The sequence below is a fragment of the Echinops telfairi genome, unplaced genomic scaffold (genome assembly GCF_000313985.2).
Source record: "Echinops telfairi isolate 266 unplaced genomic scaffold, ASM31398v2 ScPeMD7_2010;HRSCAF=2546, whole genome shotgun sequence".
Classification (NCBI taxonomy): domain Eukaryota; kingdom Metazoa; phylum Chordata; class Mammalia; order Afrosoricida; family Tenrecidae; genus Echinops; species Echinops telfairi.
The window spans coordinates 6066533-6093130 of record NW_022105908.1 but is presented as its reverse complement, the minus strand read 5'-3'; the positions used below and the strand labels follow the sequence as shown (position 1 = coordinate 6093130).

At 50.8% G+C, this 26598-nt stretch overlaps 1 protein-coding gene across 1 annotated transcript in view; it reads right to left on the bottom strand.

Moving 5' to 3' along the window:
* GAS7 (growth arrest specific 7) overlaps positions 1 to 26598 on the bottom strand; it is a 298944-nt gene that overhangs the window by 103920 nt on the left and 168426 nt on the right. The window contains exons 2-3 of the mRNA XM_004709184.4: positions 3373 to 3493; positions 2877 to 2995 (exon numbers count right to left, since the gene is read on the bottom strand). Coding sequence (XP_004709241.2) covers positions 2877 to 2995; positions 3373 to 3493 — 240 coding nt within the window. The remainder of the gene's footprint in view (positions 1 to 2876; positions 2996 to 3372; positions 3494 to 26598) is intronic.

Sequence of the window (26598 nt, the reverse complement as noted above, 5' to 3'; positions counted from 1 at the left end):
TGCGCTTTACACAATTGATGTGTGTATGGATTGCGATAACAGTTGTATGAGCCCCTAATAAAATGTTTTAAAAAAAAAAAGAAAGACAGAAAAGATTACGGATTAAGGAGAAGCCAGGAAGTCTTTGAAATACAGGTAGCTGAAGAATGAGGGAGTAATGTGTCCCACCCATCCCCTCTCCTAGGAATCAGGAGAACAGGGTTAATGCCTGCCTGTAAGAGAAAAGCCAGCCACCCTTTAGGTCAGGGCTTCCTACAGAAGGGAGTGTCGATAATATTACATTGGCCAAACAGAACCAGTTTAAGAATGAATCCCAGAGGACGATAAAAAAGATAACCAGGCTTCCCATCTCCTTAGATAAAATGGCATGGACATGACACTCAAGGAGCCCTGGTGATTCAGTGGGTTAAGCACGGGGGAGAGGGACGCTGCCAACTGAGGTGGTTTGAATCTACCAGCCACTCCAGGGAAGACATGTGAGGCCGTCTGCTTCTGTAAATATTTATAGCCTTGGAGACTCAACAAAGCAGCTCTGCTTTGTCTTCATAGGGTCCCTATGAGACAGAATCAGCTCACCGATGGCACGAACATGGCCTTCAACCTGAACAACCTGTCCCTGTGGTCAAGTTGCTGTCCCCTAAGACTCTACTCTGGTCTTCATCAAAAAGGACACACTTTTGCCTTCAGGAAGGTTCTTCCCAGCTGCCCGCCCCCCAGCTCTTCCCTCTCCCTCCCCTTCTCTGTCTAATCTTAATTCAAAACCCTCCTCCATAAACAGCCTAAATGTCCACCAACAGATGAATGGATGCATGAAATGTGATGCTGCCAGGAGGAGAAATGAAGTCCTGCCACAGCTTCAGCCTGCTCAACCAGGGGGACATCGTGCTGAGTGAAATATGTCATTCACAACAGGTCAACTACTGCATGCTCCCAGGTATGAGAAATACCTGGGACAGGGCAAGTTGAGAGAACAAAGCTTACTAGAGTTTATCAGGCGGGCAGAAGGGAGAAATGAAGATGCAAAGCTTAAGGGATGTTGAGTTTCTGTTAAGGGTGATGGGGAAATTTGGGAATAGGTAAGGGTAATGGTTCAACAACCTGGTGAACAAGTCTACTGTCAGTGAGCTGCACAAACAAGGATTGTGAAAAGGGCAACCATTCCATTGCAGGCTCAGCTATACGAAGGCAAGTCCAAAAGTATTGCTACAAGCCCCATAGACTTCTTGATTAAATAAAACTACTAATGTGTGAAGCTTGTTCCTTGGCATGTCCTCCATCTAGATTTGAGCATTTCCGATGGGGGCATTTCCATCTCTCTGACCCACCCCTACGGGCTTCTACAGTCTTCCGTTTACACCACGATGAACAGCAGGCTGGCATCCTCCAGGGACTCCAACTGTGCTCATTCGAAATGTTCTCCAAGTTTGGGGAACACAAAGAAGGCTGACGGGAGGAGACCCCGGATGTAGGACAGATGAGATAATGCTTTCCAAAGAAGCAGTTGTGGGAGAGTCCTTGCCCCGCTTAGAGAATACACAGGGGCATTGCCTACAAATTCCTTGGCGCAACTTTCCCTGCTTTTTTCTCACTAACACAGTTATAGTTATCAGTTTTCTTTAAAACGCCCCACTTCACCCCCAGGTGGTCACCCTGAGTCCCTTGAGTCAAGCTTTCAGATGACCCCTTTGGAACGGGGAGACCAGGTCTCTATAACCTTCCAACCTGACCTCTCAGCGCTGAGTTTACCTGGCTGCCATCTCCTTGGAAACCACCGTTTTGACTGATTTCATTTCGTGATATACCTTGAGGCAGCCTAATGAGATGAAGACAGTCTATGACTGAGGGAACGTGTCTGCAGCCGTCTGATCATGCTTAAACACCTCCTGGTTGGAGCTGCCCCTGGGGGATTCTGAGATGGTCACTCTTCATGGGCACAGAAAGTTGCATCTTTCTCCCAGAGTGGGTCGGTGGTTTTGAACTGCTGACCTGGATAAAGTATAGGTTAACTGCTTTTGCAGCACCCTGGATCATTCCAGTGCCCACCTTGGGAAACGTGAATCTAGGGGCCAGGGTACAGGTGGGGAGCTGCACGCAAACACACCCCCTCGTGCCATCTTGGGTTCCTAGTAACAGGGCAAGGCTCCCGGGCTTTGGGGAAGTTTAAGATTAGAATGGTCAAAAAGAGTCCCACTTCCCTTTTCTTTGAAAACTTGGTTACCTCAACTAGCCACATCCCTGGAGCCCGGAGGCCTTGGCTGCCAGGGATACAAACAAACAAGCCGTTAGAGAGAGTGGCAGCTGTCAGCTGTGCTCCTGTGTTGGTCTTCTCTCTGCATAGCAGCTGTCTCGCCTGTCTCCAGAGCAGGTTCATAGGCAAAATTACACCCAGGGTCCCTGCAGTGGACCAGGGGAGCCTCCACACAGGTGGACACCGATGAGGGGCCTCAGAAACAAACCCAAGCTGGCAGGTGGGTGGGTCCGAATGCGCAGAAAGGGTTGCGGCGTTAGGAAGGTTGAGAACCATGGGATTAGAATGAATGGCCAGAGGCAGCCGAGGGCTTCCCACAGGATGTTCATGAAATGCCAGCCCCGTGAGCCACATCCAGAACCCTGAGAGCAGTTTTCGGTTTACAGCAGAACCCCGGTACTCACTGCCTCCATACATAATAGGGTTTCGATGAGAAATGTCGAGAGAATTTTGCATCAGAGCTCAAACAAAACATCAGCATCCAACCCGCCATGCATGGTTTTTGTAAACAAAAGCACAGAAGGAAGGTTAGAACCATGGATCCAGAGGGTAGGACACAATCCCACATGTAATAAACAGCCATCTATCACGGTGTGCGGGTTCAGTGCTCACGAGCACACAACGTTACCGACTGGGTTTGGAGGCAGTCAGCCTCGGAGGACAGGAACTTCGTGATGCCCGTGTAGAAGGCACTGCCCCAGACCAGGAGACTAGGCTCAGTGAGGAGGCCTGCGTGGCTGTGGGGTCCTAAGGAATGGCATCACCCTTCAAGGGCCATGGCCTTCCTTCTGAAGACCCAGACCCAGACCCCACCAGCATGGGGGGAACGGTAGGCTCCCCTGCAGAGGGTAGTTCAGGGGCCACAGTAACTATGAGTTGGACGGCTAATCGCAAGGCCAGTAAGTCAGACCCACCAGTCACTCTCAGGGAGAAAGATGGGGCTCCCCTGTCCTAGAGGGCCACTATGAGTCGGAATTACGCTGGCGGCATGCATTTGGTTGATTCTGGTTTCTGCAAAGAAAGCTGAAACTGGGAATAGGGGCTGTATGAAGGAGGCGAAGCCCACCCCCCACACACCCGTCTGCCTGCACTGGGTCCACCCAGCTCCCCAGAGCAGAACTCACCATTGGTTGTGGTGTTGACATAGTAACGCCGGCCCTGCGGGGACAAGTAGCTTTGCCAGCCAGGGGGCAGCACGGCTATCTGTCTTTCCTCTCCGGGCGGAGGGGGAACCATTCCAGGCTTCTGCAGGGAAGGAAAGAAAAGGTCACACAGGTCTTGATATCGCCTGCAACTGTCTACAGACCGGGAAGCCAGAGGCACATGAAGCCATCCAGGGGCCGCTCCCTGGCTGGGGAGTGTGGGGGCTCCAGGACACCCTTGGGGGAGATAGCAGGTGAGGTGGGCTTGGGGCACTGGGAGCACTTGCTCTTTCAAAGCCATCTCTGCAGGAGTGACGCCCCATAGAGCACCAAGGGAAGCAGCCTCAGCTAATGGAGAAGACTTCCTCCTCTCTATTGCTGCTGTTAGCGGCCTTTGGGCAAGGTCAGCAGTTCGAAACCACATGCTGCTGCATGGGAGAATGCTCCAGTCAAGCGCTCCAGTCTTGAAAACCCGCAGGAAGAGTTCTACCCTGCCCTCTAGGGTCACTACTATGGGTCAGTGTCAACTCAAGGGCAGCGGGTTTCAGAGTGGGAGTGGCTAGGCGGCTCAGCCTCATGTTCCAAGGCCTGTACCATCTGCACAGTCACTTACACATCAGACCACAGTGGTGACCCATGGGGTTTTTTGTTGGCGGCTTCCAGAAACAGACCAAGTCTTTCTTCTTAGTCTGCCTTAGTCTGGAAGCTCTGCTGAAACCTGCTGGCATTGTAGCAACACTCCAGTCTCCTCCAATCGAGGGATAATGGCTATGTTCTACAGTGCGGCCAGAATGCTCCTTACAGGCAAAGAAGGTGAGGTTTCACCTCCATACTGTGGACATGTTATCAAGAGAGACCAGTCCCTGGAAAAGGACTTCATGCTTTGGAAAGCCCTAAAATAGAGGGACTTTTTCTAAAATAAAAAAACGCAGCCCCTCAATGAGATGGATGGGCCCAGTGGTTGCAACAATGGGCTCAAACATAGGAGTCGTCAGGATGGTGCAGGGCTGGACAGTGCTCTGTTCGGTTGGACACAGGCCCGCCATGAGTTGTAACCGACTTAAGGGCACCCGACAACATGAGGGGAACTGGCCTGGAATCGAGTCCAGGTCACCTGCGCAGGAGGCAAAGGCTTTCCCACAGAATCACCAGTACCTCCCCAGAAGGTGGTGCTGTGCTGGACAGGAGACTACGTTCCCTGCCTGTACCCCCACTGTGGAAGCTGAATCCTGAAATCCATAGAACACCTCGCCCCGGCCACAGTTTAACAGCAGCTGAGGCTCGGGGCCTGCTGTGTGGACCTAACAGAAGTAATTAATGCAAATCACAGCCGAGTGAAGTCTACAACATTCAACAATCATACCGAGAATCAATGGTGAGCTAGGTGTGCAGCTCCATCTGACCAAGAGATCAGACAATCTACTTTTCATCCTGTGTGTGTGTGTGTGTGTGTGTGTGTGTGTTACCATTTGACTGCCTCTAACCATGCACATGTATTACTCTGACTCTTCAAGAAGTCGGAGACAAGCACATAAACTATAGTGAAGCAAGGGGTCATAAGAGAGGGCCCTGCACAGAGGGGAAGGTTTATTGGGAGCAGAACTCAAAATCCTCAAACAAACAAAAAGAAAAAAAAGAGGCTTATTGGTCTGATGAAAACTCGTGGAAACCTTGAGTCTGAGGCCCGTACTCACTGGACCCCGTGGCTCAGCCCTCAGCCAAGCACCAGACAAGCCGAGCAGGTGAACCACGGCACTGGGGAGGCACACACTCCTTACAGTGATCCATCAGAGGTGATGACAAGGGTGTGTTCCCAACCCTGGCAGGAAGAAGAGGTAAGAAAGAAGGTGATAGACAGGAAGGAAGTAGACTGAAAGCCATTGCATTGTGGGTACTACACACCATGTCAAGAAGCAACATGTGTATGAATTACTGAATGGAAAACCAATTTGCTCTCTAGACCTTCACAGATCCCAGGAAGAGTTTAAAAGGGGTGGGGGGTGGGGGGTGGGGAAGGGAAAGAAATAAGATGTAAGTATAGATGCTAACAGAGTGGTTATTTTCCTGTGTTGGGAAACGTTTCTTTTCCTCATCTGCTCTGTCTACATTTTCTTCAATAACCATTAAAATAAAAGCCAAAAACCATTTAAAAATAAAGACCAACCACCCAGCCCCCCAACAACAGTACTGGAACCATTTGCTGTCAAGTTGGCTCTGCTTCATGCGGTTCCACGCGTGCGAGGTGCAGTTGGGCTTCGTAGGGCTTTCGGTGGCTGAGTTTTCGGGGTGGGGGTGGCGGGGTGGGGGTGGGTTTGAGAATAAGTGGATGGCCAGGGCTTTCTCCTGAGGCTCCTCTGAGTGGACTCGAATCTCCAACCTTCTGGTTAGTGGCCAGCACATGAGCTGTCTGCCCCCCCCCTCTCCCCGCCCCCAAATCAACCAAACTCACTGACACCGCCTCCATGCCACCTCCCAGAGACGTAACAAGACAGGGAAGAGCGACTACTGTGGATTCCTGAAGCTGTCACTCTTTACGGGAGTAGAAGCCCTGCCTTTCTCCGGAGCTGAGGACTCCTCAGCTCCTTTAAGTAAGCCCCCTACCCCAGAAAAATAGAAATAAAACAAACCCACTGCCATTGAGCCCATTCTAACTCACAGAGGGTTTCTGAGGCTGAAACTCTTTATGGAGGCTTACGGCCTCAACTTTGTCCCCTAGAGCAACTGGTGGGTTTGATCTGCCAACCTTGCTGTTAGATGTCCATTACTTACCAAACAGGGCCACCAAGACCACTTAAAAAGGACAAAGTGTCCACAGGGTCCACAGGTCCCTCCACAATTGCCGTGCATTTTTACCAGGCTTTCGAACCAATTCATTCTGGTTCAACCCCTCTGCTGACAATTTGCATTTCCACTCAGCTATACTCAATCAGAACCTACATTTTAACAAGATTTCCGGGGGACATACAGGGGATCTTGTGAAAATGTAGGCTCTGATTCCATATCTCTGGAGTGGAAATGCAATTGATCCAAAGAGGGGGTTGTACCAGGTGAACCTGTAAAAGCAATGATTTTTAGGAAAGTCAACGGACTATAAAGTAGAACCTTGGCTACCTAATGTGGAGAAAGGTGAGGCTTTTTGCTCTATAAAGAGTTACATTCTAGGAAACCCACAGGGGGCGCTTCTACCCTGCCCTACAGGGTCACCATGAGTCAGAATTAACTCGATGGCAGTGAGTTTGGTTTGGCTACATACAATTTAAAGTAAACCAGCTCCTAAATATCCTTAGCACGCGGTCTCCCTGCCCAAAGAGGCAGTTCTTGTCGCTGCTGGTCACCGGTCAGGCAAACAAGAAAAGATGAAATGCAGGGACACGCAGCTCCCAGGGGCTGAAGACGCACCTGCCCCTACTTCCTGAATAAATCCTCGCGGCTCCCAGGATTTCCTGTCAACAGTAAACACACACCATTTTGGCCCTTGGCTGCTGCATATACTTCATGGTGAACGTTCGCTGTTTAAATAAAAGCCTTCCCCTATGCCCTGCATGCTCCTGCCTCTAGTCCCTGGTGCCAGGGAGCACTGGTCAGCACAGCCAGTCACAGGACTACAGAGAGCCATTGGGGCGCAGGCAGCATTCCCTGCGCCGCCGAGCAGGAGCACACAGACCTGAGCACCTTCACCTGGCCTGTCCAGGGCTGGAAGACAAGACTGCTTGTAAGCCAAGTAACTTGATGATGCATAGAGTGGTTAGGAAGGTTGGAAGAAAGGGGGGACGAGTAAGAAGAAAGCAAGGCAAGGTGAGCAGCTATTAGCCCAACACCTAACCCACCAAATCAGTGGGCTCCTCTCTGTAAATGGCTCTGGTTAACTCAGCCTAATAGCGTGGTGGCATCAAGATAAGCCTATTGAGACTTGAGAACACTGTTGCCCAAGGAGGTGAAATTACTGGACTGAATGATTCCTTGTCCCAAAATGATATGCTGAGATCCTAATTCCCTAACACCTGTCAAGGGCTCTCGATGGGAAATGGATGTCTTTGCAGATGTCATCAGATAACACAGGTGAGTTGGGTGAGTCCTAACACAATAGCAACTCCCTCCCTCCCTCCCTCCCTCCCTCCCTCCTACTGAGTCTATTCTGACTCATAGCCCCTCTATGGGACAAGGATGAACTGCCCCTGTGGGTTTCCAAGACGGTAACTCTTTACAGGAGTAGAAAGCCTCATTTTTCTCCTGAGAAGGGGCTGGTGGTTTCAAACTGCTGACCCTGAACTTAGCAGCCCAACACGTTACCCATTAACCATGAGGGCTTCTTTATGACAAGACAAACAGACCCAGAAGGAAGGTACCCGTGGGAAGACTGAGCCTCAGGTGGAGGTCAAGGGCCACTGGGGACTTCTAGAGGCTGGGAGGGCTCACCTCCCGAAGCTCTCGGAGCACATGCAGCCAAGATGACACGCTGATTTGAACTCCCAAGCTTTCAGAACTGTGAGACAGTAAATACTTGTTCTTGTAAGGCTCCCAATTTGTGGCACTTTGTTTCCACAGCCCTGAGAGAAACACTCAAACTCCTGCCACCACCACACGCATTGCCATCAAGTCAAGCCCCACACACGGGCACCTGTGCACGCGAGAACACCTCCTTTGCCTGCTTTTCTTGGCTGCACATGATCTTTGACCTTCAGGTTATTAGTGGAGCACATGCCACTGGCACCACCTTGAAGGCTTTAGAAACTCACACACAAACAGAAGTCCAGTACTTGAACCCTAAGGGAAGGTGTACCAGCAGGGAAGGACTAGGTTCTAAGCCAGAAAAGGTCAGGTGGTGAAAAAAGAAGAGCAGGGGAGGAAAAAGGCACCGTGCTAACCTGGCCCATTTGCTAATTTGACCAAATGGCAAAGGCATGCCCCACAATCCACACACAGGCGCGCCTCTCTCAGCTTTGCCTGCCTTTGACGGTGCTTGCCTGCAGCCATGGGCTCTCTGTCTCTCCCCTCCCCTGCTGTTTGACCTGAAATTGGTCAGGCATCTGAACACTAGGGAGGCTCTTGGTGATTATATATCCAAGAATTAAAAACAAGTGTCCAAGTTTGTACTCGAATATTCATGGCAGCATTATTCACAACAGCCAAAGTTTGGAAACCACCCCGCCAGGTGCAACAACTCTCACTCATCATTCACTGCCATTGACTTGATCCTGACTCACAGCGACGACGCTGCAGGATGGAGTAAAACTGCTGTGAGTTTCTGAGACTAGCTCTTTACGGGAGTAGATAGCCTCATCCTTCTCCCACAGAGAGGCTTGTGGTTTCGAACTGCTGACCTTACCTACGCCAACAGGGCTCCTCGTATGACAGATTCATACACAAAATGTGGTCTACCGACACAACTGGTGGAATATTACATCCGTTGCCATTGGATTGACTGGAATGATTCTAACTCATGGCAACCCTCATGTGTCCCAGTAAAACCATGCTCCCTAAAGTTCTCAGTGGCTGTGAGAATCTGTGAGTAGATTGCCAGGCCTTTCTTCCTAGGCACCCTGGTAGAGTCAGACCTCCAATCTTTCCATTTGTAGCTGAGCCCTTGGCCATTTGTGGCCCCAAAGATTCCAGTAGCATAGTATTCATCCATACAGAGGGATGCAGTTCTGACACCTGCTATAACATAGTTGGCCCAGAGACAGAAGGCAGACTATGGGTGCTGGAAGGTGGTGGGAGGGGCACAGGGAGCGAGTGCATAATGGGTGCAGGTTTTCTTTCCTTCTGGGTGACGGTAATGTTCGGGATGTGGTGGGATCCCCGGGGTGCGTACCACTGTGAATGCTGCTCATGGTGAATTTGACATTAGTGGTATTTTACCAGGATTATACCAGAAAGGTGGAGAAGGCAGAAGAATTAGACCTGTCCATTAACAGACCCTTACTGGAGAGGCCCAAACCAGCATTTTCTCCCGCCTCAGCCACAAAGGGCGGAGCAGCCAAGGTTCCAGGAGGACACCGTCCGAGCAGAGACCTAGTAGTTAAGCTGCCTCCCCACCTTGCTCTTGTAATGCATTTCCTACAAACGTCATCCTTCCCCTTCCCTTCCCTAGTCCCGTGGCTTCCCCGTCGTCAACACTGTCAACTCTTTCCCATGGGAACTGAAAACAAAGGTGAAGCTGGCCCACCGCTGAGGGCTGACCAATGAGGGGCAGGGTCCAACGCAGCAGGGTGGGGGGCCAGTGAAGCTGGTTTCCCATGAGCAATTCCCACTCTAATGCATCGGTCATAGGATGTCTTTCTGGGAATGACCGTGCGCTGCCTCTCCCCGAGCGCAGGTGGTATAGTGGGTTATGTGCTGGGCTGCTGACCGTGAGGTCAGCATCTCAAGCCTACCAGTCACTCTTCAGGAGAAAGATGAGGTTGTCTGCTCCTCTTATTGATTTACTGCCGTGGACACCCACAGGGGCAGGTGGACTCTGTCCTGTGGGGTCACCATGAGTCAGAATCCATTTAATGGCAGGGAGTTTGGGTCCCCAGAACTGGAAGACTATCTTCCTGAAAAGGCACAATATACACATGTCCCTCCTTCATAGATAGTCTCACGAGTCTGCTGGAAGCCGTCAGAACCCTCAATAGTGGAGGAAGAGCCGCTCTCAGACTCCAGCTGAATCCATCAAGACTGGCTTTTCTCAATCACTAGGTGGCTCTCGTGTACCCAGGACCGGGCCAGGTGCTTTATTTGTACAATTCTCTCTAGCCTCTACCTCAGGCCAAGATGTAGCATAGATGGCATGCTCCCCTGTCCCCACCCTTCAATCCTTTTTTTAACTTAGCTTTTTATTTATTTATTTTTAAATTATTTTATTGGGGGCTCGTACGATTCTCATCACAATCCATCCATCCATCCATTGGGTCAAGCACAGAGCTTAATAATTTGTCCAACATCGCACAGCCAGTTCGACAGTAACCTCAAACTAAAATGGTAGCTTGGTTCTAGAGACTTCTTTCCAGTTTCCAAACTCCAGGCTGCCCTGAGCTCCTCTCTTCCCAGGGTCATTTCTTCACCTGAGCCAAACAGCACACTCTTACCAAACAGGGCCTGATTCACCTGCAATGAGATGCTCCCTGGCAGGGCGGCCACAGCTCAGCTTTCTCTGCCCTGGAACAGTCCCCCACCCTCCACCCCACCAGAGGGTGACGACGCGGGATCCGCCTGTCTCTCAGTCTCCAAAAGTGCGTTTGTCTTCCCAGGATACACGCAAAAATATCACCACCCACTTCCCAGCAGTCACGTTCCCCAGCTGTATGCTGGCTTTCCTGTCTTTATAAAACAACACAGCACTATCCCCACCTCCCCAAATGCTCCTGCTGAGCATGGCCACCCATTCCTCCTGGGGGTGGGGGCGCAGGGAGGGGGACACCCAAGCCAGCCAGCCCAAACACCCCGAGATGAAAAACCACTCACCAGGGCTGAAGCGTTTCTCAAAGCGCGTTCCCTAGGACACCCTGCCAGATCAGCAGGGGCTCCTGGGGTCTAAAATGTAGAGTCCTTGGCCGTGGTCCACCCACCACAGCAAACTGGGTGAGGAGGAAGCAGTTTGTGTCTGGATTTCTAACCAGTCTCCTGGCGAATCTCAGCACGCACTGAACCCTGACGAAACTGGATTGTAGCTTTGGTGAGAATCACCCAGAGAACATCGTTTCAGTTTCGGAAACGATAGGCACTCATATTTCCACAGGCATCCTTTTTGATTTTGTAAAGACCATGTAGAGTCATATGGATACTTAATGTAAGAAAATGATCCTATTGCCCCTCTAGCTTCCAAACCTTTCAAATGTATTGCGAGAGACTCGTCTCGAGTCTCCCAGGCAATAGCAACCCCCTTGTTTGGCTCCCCTGCATCAGCCACTCCAGTCTCATACCTGAGGCTCCACCCCTCCCCTGTGGGGACCCTTCCCCCTCAGGAGGTCTTTGAGGGCACCCGATTCTTACCTGCTCCCGCAGATGTGAGCAAATGCGATTCGCTGCTGTTAATGGGAGGTCTTCAAGACACCCGATTTAGCAGCCAGATCAGACCGTTTTAAGGTTCCCCATTCCTTCCGTGTCTTCTCACACCCCAAACCCAGCAGCGATATAAGAGCTTTAAAGAAAGGCATATCCGCAGGCCCCCACACCCCCACTACCCCCCACACCCAGATCTATATATAACAGCTCTGAAGTTGTCAGCCTAACGAGCCACTTTCTGGCAGACCCGTTGCCATGGCAATGGCGGCTAATGAGCCCAGAGCCATGATTGGCGTGGCTTGGTCTCCACAGAAGACTTTCTGGAAAGTTCTTCCTACTCGAGAGCTTGAAATGCCCAAGGCAGCGGGAGCCGTGCTGGGTATCCCTGAGGATGGGTTCCTCCTCGCTGTAGGTAAGAGCTCCCCTGCTAACAGAGAACCTGGGCAGTTCAAAGCCACGTGCTACTCTGGGGGAGAAGGATGTTGCTGTCGGCTCCTATAAAGATTTGCAGTGTTGTAAACCCTGTGAGGCAGTTCCCCCTCAGCCCTGGAGGGTCATTAGGAGTTGGAATCAATGCAAAGGTGGTGGGCTTGCTGGTACCCAAAGAAGTCCCAGGGCTAGGTTACCTGTCCAGCTAACAGGAGGTCAAGTGAACTGGAGACACACCCCAGTCAACGACTCGTGGAGGCTGCCAGGAAGACCGTGTGGGCTGGGAGGACGATGATTCCCTTTCTCCTCACTCCTTCCAGCTGCACGCCTGTTTAGGGTGCCCAGGCTCCTCCACAAGGCTGGCGACAGCCAGCCAAAGGGCCATCTACTTCAGCTGAGTGGACAAGACACAAAGCATGAAGTCAGGCCCTGCCCACCCAGTGAAGTCACCAGTGGGGAGCAACGTGCCTATCTCACAAGTGAACGTAGTTTTCTTCCCAGGGCTACAACCTTTGCATGTGTTCAGGCAATGAGGCACAGGGGCAAGGAGTATCTGAGGCAGGTTGAAGAAAGGGACAGTCGGAGAGTCACGACTGAGGCACCGTGCATTCTGGGACGCGCCGTCCTCGGAGTGGAAAAGGTCCACCCCATGGGCACAGAAGGCACGAGAAATCTCTGACTTACAGGTCTCCGAGTTACAACAAACCCCACCTAAGACCATGTGTTCTTGTTGATCTGGGGAGTGGTGGTGGGGTGGTAGCTTATCATTAGTAATACGGACGGCATACAAAGGCACAGCCCGCAATTTGCTTATGCGATCACTCGAGGTTCGAAGATGGGATTTATAAAGATACGGACCACAAAACGCCACAATACTGAAAACTGGAAAAGAAAAAATAAAGAGGCATTGGACTTCAGGACAAGATTGACAGTGGGTTCATCCGAAACAAACAAATAAACAAACAAAAAATACCCCCAATCCTACACAGGGGACGACTTGTAATACTGCCAAAAGGAAAAACACAGAGACCAAGAGGGGAAGGAGAAGCAGGGGCTGCCACTGAGTGGCTGCGAAGCAGAGCACCCACTAGCCACCATTCCCGCAACACAGGCAGGGCAAGGGCAGAATCCCAGCCCTGAAGGCGCATCCTCGTGTTGTGTTCCTCTCTGCTTCCACCCCACCTCCACCACCCCTAGCCTCTCCCTTTGGGAAGGGCAGGATTCCAGCTGGAAGGGATCCAATAGGAGGCAGGGTCCTTTCAGACCAAAGCCTGCTCCTTGACTACCTTTTTTGGACAGTTAGCCTCCACAGGGACTGTGAGCCCTGGAATCCATTAAGATGGATAGATTGAGAACAAAGCATTTTATGTGCAGAGGAAAAACCACAGAAACACCACTCCCCAAACAAAAAACCCCTCAACTTTGTAGGAACACAGGGCTTCTCAAACACCTCGTTTTCACCACCTGTTTGTCTCCGTAAACCCACAAAGGGCTCCCAAAGCGACCACCATGCAGGAGGAAAACTTGCTCCCAGTTCCAGTCTGGGGCGCATTTCTGGTTGCCTTAAGCCACAGCGACGTCACTTCTCAGTCCGGGTTGTTGGGGTGGGAGGAAGCTCGCAGGGCCTTCTAGCTTTCTTGATTTACTCACTACCATCGAGTTAATTCTGACTCGGCAACTTTATAGGACAGGGTAGTACTGCCCTTGTGGGTTTTAGAGGTGGAAACTCTTTATGGAAATAGAAAACCTCATCTTTCACCTGAGGAATGACTGGTGGTTTCGAACTACCAACTTTGTGGTTAACAGCCCAATATGTAGCCACTTTACCACCAGGGCTAACTCAAAGTTGTGAGAAGCACTTTTCATCCTTCAATGTCATTAGCTACAAAATCATTCGGTAAATTCAAATGGCCTCATGGAGAGCGTTTGCTAGAATCATATACCAGTTGCCACTGTGATGCTGATACCTAGAGACCCCGTGTGTCAGAATAGACTGTTCACCACAGGGTTTCCATGGGCTAACTCTTTAGATTTAGCCTTTCTTCTGAAGCAGACTCAAATCTCCAACCTTTCAGTTAGCACCCAAAGCATGCTAATCCCTTACAACATTGCAGTTAGTCTTAGAAGTCACCTGAGTGGTAGAACGATCTCCACAAGTCCAAACCACAAACTTGCTGCTACCCAGTTGATTCCGCCTCGTGGCAGGCCCTACAGGGATGGGTAGAACCACCCCTGTGGGTTTCTGAGGCTAAGTCTTTACCGGAGTAGAAAGCCTCATCTTTCTTTCACAGAGCAGCTGGTGGTTTTGAACTACTGACGTTGAACCTTGAAATTAGCAGCCCAATTTGCCATCCACGACACACGACCAGGAGTCCAAGAGTCCAGGGAAGGAAAATGCTGACTTGATGACAATTCACAGTTTGCATCTGTTTATGTCAGCACGCTCCCTCTGTGAAGGCTCCCCGATGATGTCTAAAGGTGCCAGAGGGTGGCTCATGTGGTCACCCCAAGCCAGTCGGCCAGCTCTAGCCCTCATGAACAAGAGTCTCCCATGTCCTTCTCCACCCGTATCAGCTACCTTCCTCGGTCCTCACACTGGGGTCATGACTGCAGTCATGTGCTAAGGGACTTTTCTCCCAGCCCCCATCATGCTGCCAGGTATGGGTCTGGATTCTGGACCACGTGGGCACTCCAGCTGTGTCTGGGCCCTAGTACACTTCACAAGGAGGCCAGCCAGTCTGAATATCCACCTGGACGCCCCCAGCCCTCTCTGAGTGCCAATCAACTCACTGGGAGTGTTTCTCAGGCCTGGAGGAGGACAAGAACGATTCACTCGGTCTTTTCTGACCCCGAAAAGGAACGGTTTGCTGGCTATCCAGAGCTTTGGTGAACACAGTTACAAAGCAGTCTTCAAACAGGAAGGTCTCATAGGAAAGCTGAGCTGGAAAAGATGGCATTTCCAGGTGGACAAGGATGAATGAAAAGGTCTGCCAAGGATACTTCTATCAATGGCAAGGATGGGCTAGTTAGCTGGCCTTCTATGGGGCAGAAGCAATTTCACCCCTCGGGAACGTCTGGGGTCAAGCAGATGAGGGTAGGATGGAAGTTATCCCATGGGAATTGATGACCACCAAGGGCTGTTCACACGCTTCTGTGTGAGTCCTTACTTTACCAATACTGAAGCACGAGATTTCTATTGTCAGTGGACAAGTTATAAGGACCAATTACTAAGGCTCTAGACCCAAGGCATGGATCTAGAGGGCAGAACTGGTGCATCTGAATTATGCTGTTCGTGAAGAATGCTGAAGGACCATAGGCTGCTAGCAGGACAAGCCCATTTATCTTGGAAGAAGACAGCCAGAATGCTCCTTCTAGTGACGGTGGTGAGACATTGTATTAGGCAGCGTGGACATGGTACCAGGATGGACCAGTCCCTGAAGAGGCTATCATGCTTAGTGAAGTAGAGGGTCACTGAAATAAAGACCCTCAACAAAATGGAAGAATACTGTAGCGGCAACAAAGGGTTCAAACAATTGTGAGGATGGTGTGGGACTGGGCAGTGTTTCGTGCTCTTGTACACAGGACCACTGAGTCCAACCTGATCCGACAGAACCCCAACCCAGAGACTAACGCCTTCAGTACCGATGACACTCCAAGGTCAAGAAGTCCTTAGGATAAAGACAAACTTGAAGTCGCCAGGGGTTGCATTCATTCAACAATGAATGCCTATGGAAGCAGCAGTCAAGAGCCAAAAGATGCAGGACACTGGGCAAATCGCTGTAAATATACAGAGAGAGTTCTCAAAAGCCAAGCTGTCACTTTAATGACTAAAGGGCACCTGACCCAAGCCACGACCCTTTCAATTGCCTCCGTGCAAATGGAAGCTGAACCGAGAAAGGGGAAGTCAGAGGAATTCAGGCTTCGAACTGCAGTGTGGATGAAGCCAACTGACTACCCACGGACAGCCGGAGGGAGACAAAGTCAGGCTTAGGAGAAACGTTATCAGTCTGCTCCTGTTAGCAAATATTTAAAAAATCGTGGCCAATCCAGATATCACCAAACCTGGGTTGTTTCGAATCTTCACGAGGCATTTAGTGATACTAATTATGCTCCGCATATTGTTCAGCAATCACCATGACCCGTTTCCTGGTTTTCCCATTGCTCTTAAGAGAGGCTCGGTGCCATAAACGGCGAGACACCCTTTTCCTTCCACCCCTTCTCACCCTAGAAATCACAAGTCTAGTCTCTATGTCGTTACTACTGTTAAGTGCCATTCAATTAGTCGGGACTCACAGTGATCCTATGCACCACAGAAGGAGACGATGCCTGGCCCTGTACCCCCTCATGGTGGTGATCTTTGGGGCCACTGTTGCAGCTGCTGTGTATTCGGCCACCGAGGGTCGTCTTCTTTGTTTGCTGCCCGTCTACTTTACCAAGCGTCACGCTCTTTTCCAGGACTGGTCTCTCCAGTTTCTGACATCATGTCCCCAAACCATGAGACAAAGCCTGGCTACCCTGGCTTTTCGGGAGTGTTCTGGCTGTACCTCTCCCAAGATAACGTTTGCTTGTTCTTCTGGCAGTCCGTGACACTTCCCTGTATGCATCACCTGCAACGTAATTCAAATGCACGGATACCTATCTAACTTTCATATGCCTATGAGGTGATTACAAGTCAGACCATGGCTTGGGTCAGGAGCCCAACCTTGCTTTGCAGCACTTTGAAAGAGGTCTTGTGCATTAGATTGGCCTGATGCAACACACCGTTTGTTTTCTTGCTGCTTGCATGCTGTTTCCATGAGCACTGGCTGTGGATCCAAGCATGATAAAATCCTTGAGAACTTCAATCCTCTGTCTACCATGATGGTTTCTATCGGTCCCGTTGTGTGGATTTCCGCTTTCCTTACACCAAGCTGCAATCCACACTGAGGGCTGCCGTCCTTGATCGCCGTACACGTGGCTTCTATGCTCCTTGTCAATTCAGGGAAAACACAGGATTTCTGTTTTGCTCACTGGCGTTTGATGAACAGTGGCATGTTCTTCAGACTCTCAACGTCCGGGCTGCCTGTTGGTTTGTTTCCGCCTACCTCTTTCCTGGCAAGATGAAACTAGCCGGAGCCTCTGATAGCCTACCTCCAACTTGGGACGATGAGGGAAAGGGTGGAAATACTGTGGACACCAAGAGACAGTGTTTCTCCTACAACACATTGTGACTTGGGCAGGTGCCTCCCTGTTTCCTCACCTGTAAAAAGAAGGGGCTGATCGCTTTCCGGTGCTATGATGGGATGAACGTTTTTCATGAAAGAGCCCCCAACCACCACCCGGGAAAGCCCAAGGCATTTACATTGCCCAGCGCAACCCTGTAAAAGAGCAGCAACATGAAGTGAGGAGATGGCCGGTGGAAACCTCTTGGAAAGGGCCTTCACTGTTTTACGTAGTTCCCCCCAAAGTCTTTTGAGCTCCAGTTAGGCAGATGTGCCACCCCTTCTGGTCGTTATATTTGTTCAATTCCTGTGCAACAAGCTAGTTGGATTCATGGGAAAGATACTTGTGTAGGAATCAACCACAAAGTAGAAAGACAATGGAGATGAGGAAGCCTTAAACACATGGCGAAACTAGAACGCTGGCTGGTGGACAGTAACTCGGGAGGCTTGGGTGGGTAAGCAGCATGCTTGGGCTCTCCAGTTCTCTGTCACTGTTAGAGCTTCTTAGGGTTGACGTGTCCCTATGTGTCAAAGGAAGCTGTCGGGCTAGAGTTTAGTGCTTCCTGTGGGGGTATGTGTTTGTTTGGCTGCTACCCAAAAAGTCAGGGGTTTGAGTCCACCCAGGGGCTCTCTGGAAGAAAGGTCTGATGATCTATTTCTGAAGGGTCACAGCCATGGAAAACTGCAGGATCATGGCTTTACTTGGATGCACATGAGGTATGGCCATGAGCTGAAGTCAACTTGAAGGTCCCTGGTTTTGGTTTTGTTCTAAAAGTTAATGACCTTGAACTGCAACTTGATTTCCTATAAGGATCTCAAATGCCTTGCCACGCACGACCTTTTTGAAGGGCATTTTGAGGACTGTCCACTTAAAATGCTTTCCTGAGAGAGCTCCTGGCTGGGGTCACTGCCTTTCCAAATGGCTCCTGGTCAAATGTCCCTTTGCAGAAGAGGATGCTAGGAAGCAAAGAGAGATTCATTTGCCAACAGTCATGCTGGAGAGGGAGAGGAGTACGGGAGGCGGATAGGCAAAAAAAAGTCCCATAACCAAATTGATCAAGTCTTCTGTCCTGTCTGAGCTGAATTTAGGGTTGGGAGGTAGAGGGGTGGCTGAACATTATCAGCAAAACCCTCCGGAAAGTAGCCTGCCTACCAGAAAGGAACTTCAAGGGTGGGAGGTCCAGCTGCTAAGTGCAGGTGCTCTGGGGGCCAAAGCAGGCTTCCCCGGGGAGTTTCTGCCGTTGTACAGAAAGGCAGCTGGTGCTGAATGGCGCTTTCTCCAAGGACCTCTGCTCCTCACTGGGAGCCTGGAACAGGGGCTCATTTGGACTCAAGGTGGGTGTCTCTCACAGCCCAGCCATGCTGCGCTCCAGCTGGCCTGCCTGTGAGGTGGCAAGTTACAAGCAGGAGCAGGGCAGCGGCCACTCACAGAAAACCGAAGCACCAGCTCTTCCCACAGAGCCTCACCGTAGTGGATGGGCCGTGCCTGGCAGCCCTCGTGGGAGACTTGTCTCAGAGACAGGTCCTGGGGAGTCCTAATTGGTTCTGAACCACCAATTCCAAAAAGAGGTGAAGAGACCCTCCCAGCCTTATGGAGTTGGCATTCTACCCAATCTCATTTCAGGGACATTTCTGGATCCCCAGGGGGTAGACTCTGAAGTACAGGACTCCTATCTGGAAAGCCACTCAAAGAACTCACTGCCTTCACGTCAACTGTCCCTCCTACTGACCCTACAGGACAGGCTAGGATTGCCCCTGGGGGTTCCTGAGACAGTGACTCTTTTCGGGAGTGGAAAGCCTCAACTTGCTCCAGAGGAGCAGCTGGTGGTTTTAAACTGCTGACCGTGTAGGCAGTTCAAATCCACCCTGAGGCAGGATGGGATGGAGGGGGAGATCTGGAGACCAGCCTTTGAAAGTCACAGCCTTGAAATCCCTATGAGTGAATACATTTCTCAAAAATTAAAAACAAAACACCCCGAGCCGGCGCCATTAGTTCAAACCCACCAGCCACTCTGAGGGAGAAAAAGCAGGCTGTCTGCTCCCATAAAGGTTTACAGTCTCAAAAACCCTCTATGGGGTTTGCCATGATTCAGTATCGACTCAATACCAGCGGGCTAGTGGGAAACTGAGTCAACTTGGTTTGTGGGTTCCTGGTAGGTTTGTTGGCTACTCTCATGTATCTATCTATACACACCAAAACAGCCGGGTCCTGCCAAGGAGCAGAGAGGCAAGGGCTGGGGCCTCGCACCTCTCTGACACCCTGGCAAGCACACAGGACGTCTTGCTGTCAGCTCTTGAGCAACCGTTTCATCTCTGCGGGGAGGCCTCGATTTCCTCATCTCTCATAGAGGGAAGTTGAACCAGCTGGGCTCCAACGGTGCTTCTGTGTTGTTTTTGTTTGTATTACAGCCTAATATGCAATTACTTTCAACGTTAGTCAGTCTGTTTTAGGAACATACCATTTCTTTATCAGGAAAACAAAATCTCATTCAAGTGGAGCTGTGCAGTTCAGCGGCGTCACTTTACGGTGACTGTTAGCAGGTCTGGCTCAGAGTGATCTCATGTCCACTGGAATAGAATGCTGCCTAGTCCCATGCCATCCCTCAGGGCTGGCCACAGAAAGGACTCGCGTGATCTGTAGGGTTTTCACTATTAGAATCTTTCTAGTCTGTCTTTGTCTGGAAGGTCCGCTGAAACCTGATCAGCATCAGAGCAACACTCCAGCCTCCACTGAAAGTAGATGGTGCTGCTGCACATGAGTCCCATTGACCAAGAATTGACTCTGGGTCTCCTGCAAGGCAGGTGGAAATTCTACCACTGCGCACCACGGCCCTTCGTATCATCCCCTCTCGGTGGCGCCCACTACAATCCACCCTGTCCCTTTCTTCAAGCACCTGGGATCCAGCCTCTGCACCATGGAGTTCTACATGGCCACAACTCACCCCATGAGTCCTTAGATTCCTGCCCAGGCATCCTGGGTGTTTGTAGTGGTCACCTGTCATCCTCAGGAGTGAGAAGGCACTCTGTACCAAACCAAGCCAAAGCCACTGCCACGATGTTGACAACTCATTGCCCCCCCCCCACACACACACACAGAGTTCCTGAGACTAAATCTTTACAGGAGGAAATAGCCTCGTCTTTCTCCTGAGGAGCAGCTGGTGGGTTTGAACCACTGACCTTGCAGTGAGCAGGTGAATGCCTAACCCACAGTGCTACCAGGGTTCTTATACCAAGTCATGATGCAGTTCCAACTCACAGCAAACCCTATTTACAAGAGAACCAATCACCAACTCATCTAGGGCCATGTTTATAATTGTTATTATGTTTCAGCCCCAATCTAGCCCTCATCAAATTTTTCTAGGCCACCATCACTGAGAGGCACTGATGGGGTAGTTGGTTATACATTGAGCTGTTAACTGCCAGGTATGCAGTTCAAATGCACCAGCCACTCCCTGGGAGAAAGATGAGATTTTTGGCACCTGTGTAAGATTTATAGCCTTAGAAACCAGAGGAAGCAGTTCTTCCCTGGCCTATAGGGTTGTTATGAGCTACAGCTGACTTGGGTTGTCCACCAGTGAACCCTCTTCCTGTCCTCTCCCATCACCCCTTGCCCACACTTTTCATTTGCCCTGTCCACCCCCACTGGTGCTGCAGCCCACACACCTCAGTCTCCGCATTGCTCACTTGGCCAAGAGCCTTCCTTGGACTCTTCCTTGCGTTTTGAAGACTATTCAAGTGTCAATCTTCTTGGTTAATCGCCCCATCTCCATGAGCCTCCCTGTCGCCATCCAAAGACAGAGCTAAAGCTGCCCCAAGCCCAGCACTGCACAGCCAGAGCCTAGTGGCTGGAACTTTTGAAGGAGCAAGGTGGCTTGGTCTGGGTCCTTTATAGCATCCCTTCTCAAAGTGTGTCCCTGGTCCGGCAGCCCTGGCATTGTCTAGGGTCTGCTTCCAGTAGAAAACCCACTGACATCCAGTTGATTCTGACTCACAGAGTAGACTGCCCCTTAAGGTTTCTGAGTCTGTAAGTCTTTAGGGGAGTCAACAGTCTCATCTTTGTCTTGCAAAGGTGCTGTTTAGTTCAAACTGTTGACCCAATGCTTAGCCCAGTACGACACCTGGTCCCGAAGACTGGATAGGGGGAAAAATGACCCATAGCCATTGAAATGAGTCCAACTCAACTGACCCTCCTTGGGGTTTCTGAGATTGTAAATCTTTATGGGAGCAGATGGCCTGCTCTTCTCTCCCACAGAACAGCTGATGGGTTTGAACCACCAACTTTGTGGTTAGCAGCCCAGCATTTAACCCACTGTGCCATCAGAGCTCTGGGAGCTGGTTAGAAGTGAAGCATTTCTATTCAGCTCCCTACCCGGAACTTAGATGTGCATTCTCAAAGGTGCCCAGGCCTTTTGAGACACCTTGCTGTGGAAGTGCCTACTTCCCAGGAGATAACCACCCCACCTGCCCCATTAAAAGACAGACTCCCCCCTGGCCGAGTCCTGTCTCAGGTCCTTGTTAGAAACAAAAAACCAAGCTTGCAGCCATTGAGTCAATTTTGACCCATAGCAACTCTACCTATAGGACAGGAGGGAACTGCCCCTGTGGGTTTCTGAGATCATAACTCTATGGGAGTGGAAAGTCTCCTCTTTCACCCGGGGAGCAGTTGGTGGTTTTGAGTTGTTGACCTTGTGGTTAACAGCCCAACACCCAAATCAGAGATCCTGTCTGACCACACTGGGAGCAAGGAGGGTGTCCTGGATGACAATCAAGTGTGGAAGTATATTAGCCTCTTTACACAAACCACAAAGGCCTCTTGAAGTGATTCTAACTGTGGTCTCCAAACATCTTGCAGAAGGAGAACTCTCTCTTTCCAAAAGAAAAACTTACTGCCACCGAGGCGATTCAGACTCAAAGCAACCCTACAGGACAGAGTAGAGCAGCCCCATAAGGCTTCCAAGACTCTAATGGCAACTGAAAGTCTCATTTTTCTCCCATGGAGAGGCTGGTAGATTTGAACCATCGACCTTGAGGTTAGCAGTCCGATGCCTAACCCACAAGATCACTAGGGCTCCTTTTCCCAATGAAAAAGCTAGGCAACCTAAGACTTTTCTACTTTAGCGGTCTTAGAAGAGGTCTATTATTGTGGGGTCTCCCCTCTCCCCATTGCCTCACTATCTCCTGGGAGTTCTGTCCTCCTATCAGCCTCCCCACTTACTTGGCTCTGGGGTTCCCTGTTCACAAACGGCTTTCCTGGTAGAGTGTCCCTGCTATGACAGAGCCGAGAAAGGCAGAAGAAGCCAACATTCCTGTTTGGGAGAAATGAAGTAGGGGAAGGAGTACCTGGGAATGCGGATGGGGCTCAGCCACTAACTGAAAGGTTGGAAGTCCAAGCCCACCCAGAGGTCACCTACTTCCCCCAGAGTGGCCACTGGAAAACATAAGGTGCACAATTCTCTTCTGGCACATATGTGGGGACCCCAGGAGTGTTAACCTGGCTTTAAAAACACAAAGGATTCCACATGCAGTCTACATCCACATCACCGTTCTGTTTCTTAGCCAACACACCTACAGCTGCCGCGCTCCACAGGGGCCCCGAGAGCCCGCACTCCGGCTCCCTTCACAAACATGCTTTCCAAGCCCTTTGTCTTCTTCCTTCCTTGTCTCTCAATCTCCGGAGCCAAGCCACAACTCCATTCACTGCCTGCTTGTGCCTCGGGCCTGTGCGAGTGCCCAGGAGCATGCAGGGCCACCCTCGCCAGACCCACCATCCTTAACTCCTGGCACCCAACTCCCAGCAGGTTTCCAGCGCGACCTCTTTGCCCTGTCAAGGTCCTGTGACAAGCAGGCGGAGGAAACAGGTTGAACGCACATTTACAGCAAAGCAGAACCACGTCTTACCATGAAGACACAACTCTTCGTCCTTGGGAGGCAAAGTCCTCGGTGCTAAACGCAGTCCCCCTCATTCAGGGTCCCCACGCTTAGGGGCAGCGTGCTGCCAGTTTCCTCTCCATGGCCCTTCCGAGGGAGGGAACAAGGCGGAGGCAAGCTGCTGCCCCGGGGTCGCCGCTCTGGGCCTCAGGAGGATGTTCCTGTGGCTTTTCTCACTGGTCTCTTCTTTCACAAAGGATGCAGCGTGTTGCGCACTTCCCTCCAAGGGGGCTCCGGCGAGTTAGGAAATCAAGAACTCTTTCTGGACTTTCCAGAAGCCAAGTGTCTCAGGAAGTCTTTGAGTTTTGTGATTTTCCCTTTTTCCTTTTCCCTTTTCTTGGCTTAAAAAAAAAAGTGGGCTGAGGTCACGGCATACAATGGCCGAGCCTATGCCACTGACCAGCTGCCTCCCACCCCCACCCTGGGGACAAAAGCTGCTTTGTCCATGGCATTTTAGGCGGGACTCCCTGGGCCTACCCAAACCCTTCTGGGGAATGTTTTGATCAACTTCTTCCCAAACCCAAGTCACAGCTCTGGTCCAGCCCCGGCCCCAGCTGCGTGAACTCAAGGTCAGATAACATCCAACTTGAAAAGAATGGAGATTGCTCCCCCGAAGGGGTACTGTGTTGACTCAGTCTCAGGCTAAAAACCGGGTGCTTTCCTTCTGCCCTCCTGGCTGGGCAAGGGGCAAGGCGGACTTGCTGGGCATCTCAGCTTGGCTGGGCCAGGAGTCTCAGTCTGACCACACTCAGGACCCTACAGAGTGTGGTCAACTCCCTCGTAGGATCTTCTGTGAGGCATCCAAGCAGTGGTGGGGAGAATGGTTAGGTGCTATTGAGTCATTCCCAATCACAGCAAGTCCAAATCCAAGTCCTTTCTACGTACAATCGACCAGAACACCACCTGGTCCTGCCGCATCCTCACAATTGCTCTTATGTTTGAGTCCATTGTTGCAACCACGGCATCAATCCACCTTGTTGAAGGTCTTCCTCCTCCTTTTGGCTGCCCCGTTGGTTTACTCGGCAGGATGGGCTTTGTCCAGGGGCTGGTCTCTCCGGAGAACATGCCCACAGGATGTGAGATGCAGTCTCACTATCCTTACTTCTAAGGGGCATTGCACTTCTTCCGAGACAGGTTCGTTGGCTCTTTAGGCAGTCTTTTCACTTTCAATATTCTTCACCAGCACCATCCTTCAAAGGCAGTGGGGAGAATCCAACACAGGCTTCCTGTCATCAAGTCAATGCCAACACATAGTGAGCCTATAGGACAGAGTTCTATGAAACTGCCCCTATGGATTTCTGAGACTATACCTTTATAGGCGTAGAAAGTCCTATTTTTCTCCCTTGGAGAAGCTAGTGATTTTGAACTGCTGACCTTTGGGATCACAGCCCAATGAATAACCACTGTGCCACCAGGGCTCCAACATGGGAAGGATAAACCTCCTTAATCTGGTCACAACCTTGATATGCTTGAGGGATGTTTCATTCAGGGTGTGGCCAATGCTGACAATGAGGGGAAGCTCAGCTCACGTCTAGTGCTGGATTTGGAGCCTCCAACAGGTTCATGGACCTCCCATCATATTGCTTGCCCATTCTAGGAGCCATTGGGGGACTGCTGATCCTGGATTCATCCAGCCAATCCCACATTCACTCAGATGTGGTTTTCCTGCGTCTGGCTCATCAGCACCCCTGCAGCTACAGGAGCCAGTAGAAGCCTTGAGTTTACACCTTACTCATGAAACTGAGCGGGACTGGACTGGACTGAACCACTTCTACAGCAATGTGAGCCATTTCCGAAACAAGTCTCTTTCTCTGTACATACAAATGCGAGCGTCACTGGCTCTGCTTCTCTAGAGAACCCCGTCTGAGGTGCCCAGAGAGCTGCTAGCTAGGACTGGATTTGACTTTGGCAAGGACTGGATGGACCTAGAGCGTCACACGGAGTCCACCAGCTACATGTTTAGATACAGAATTGCCCCTTTACAAGCGGGTTCTCTGCAGACTCTATCCTGTCCCTCCTGTTAGCCCAGCTTTCCAGAGCAGAGGAAGATTTGGTGCTGAAATCGCCACGGGTTTCTGTTTGCTTTCAGGTGCAAATCTTTGGGATTTTAGGAACGGAATCTTCACATAGAATTTAACGGGATTTTCTGCAGGGGGAGCACGGTGCTGTGGCGCAGGTGGTGGGCTAGAAAAGATCCTTTCTTTCCTCTAGAGTAGGGCTGATTTGTTCAACTATAAAAGAGGTTTCAGTACCCACTCCTGGGGTTACCACCAGATGCCATCACGTCAACACCAACTCATGGCGACCTCATGGGCATCCTAGCAGAACCGTGCTCCACAGGGGTTTCAGAAGATCGCCAGGCCTGTCTTCCGAGGTTCTTTCTAGGTGGACTTGACCCACCCACCTTGGGGTTAGCAGTTGAGTGCGTTCACATTTGCAGAGATGGCAGCCTTCTTTGACCAAACACCCACTATGGGTCAGGCACTACCCGTGGTTTACATGCCGTGAAAGAGTTAATCCACGAAGCAAGTCAACCAGGAAAGCACTCGATTAATAAGAGAGGCAACAGAGGCTATGGAGATGGACCAGGAATGATGGGAGGCTTTCTAATCCCATCACGTTACTGTCTCAGACACCCACAGTGGCAGTTCTGCTTCGTCCCTTAAGAGTTGCGATGAGTCGGCATTGATTCATGGCAATGAGTTTGGTTTGGAGTTGACTATCTTTGGAAGCAGAGCATCAGGCCTTTTTTTCTGAGTATTTCTGAGTGGGTTCAACCATTCAGTTACTAGTTCAGTGCTTTACTGATTACCCCACCTAAGGACTCAGGAGTAGACACAGGGAAACTGGTCATGGGATTCTGTAGCCCCCCTAACCCCCCAACCTCTCTATACCTTCAGAGAGAGAGAGAGAGAGAGAGAGAGAGAGAGAGAGAGAGGAGTCCACATTTATAAAACGGTCCCAAACCAGTCACTGAAAGAGGAGTGAGCATCTGCATAGATGGCATGCACTGGCTGCTGAGTGATTGGCATCTCCTGTGCTCTAGCAGATCCACACTGAACTACATCACGACTGGTGTCAGACATGCCACTGAGAGACACAGACAGGCGCCAGAGACACAGTGATGGCTCCCCATCGCTGAGCAGACGAATCTGAACACAAGAGCTTCTTCACCTGCAGTCTCTTTGGGTTTTGTGGAACGGAAACGGCCCAGGAAGGTGTCCTAGTCAGGCCTGCTCAGCGTGTAACGCAAAGTCCGTTTCACTGGTTCCCGGTCGCACTGACACAATCACAGATAACAACACATCAGCGGGATCGCTGAGCCCAGCCAGAGGTGGAGGACCCTTCTGGGCCAGGACACAGCCAGAGGGCTCATCTGCTCTGCCCTAGCTGAGCAGAATGAATGAAACGCACACTTTATACTCTTCAGGATTGTCCGAAGGTGAAATCTCAGGATAAGTAAGACTCTTATGTACATGCCGGTGAGTGTGCAGTTGGGGCATTGCCTCCCAGAGTCTCAGTCAAGAAATCACCACCGTTTTGTGCTTTACCTATAGGCTCCGCCGTAGAACTGGCTGTGAAAAGCATGGGTTTGGTCTTTCCTTTTGGCCTCTGCAAGGTAGTAGATTTTCTACCTACTTGGGCCACACACCGGTGGCCTATT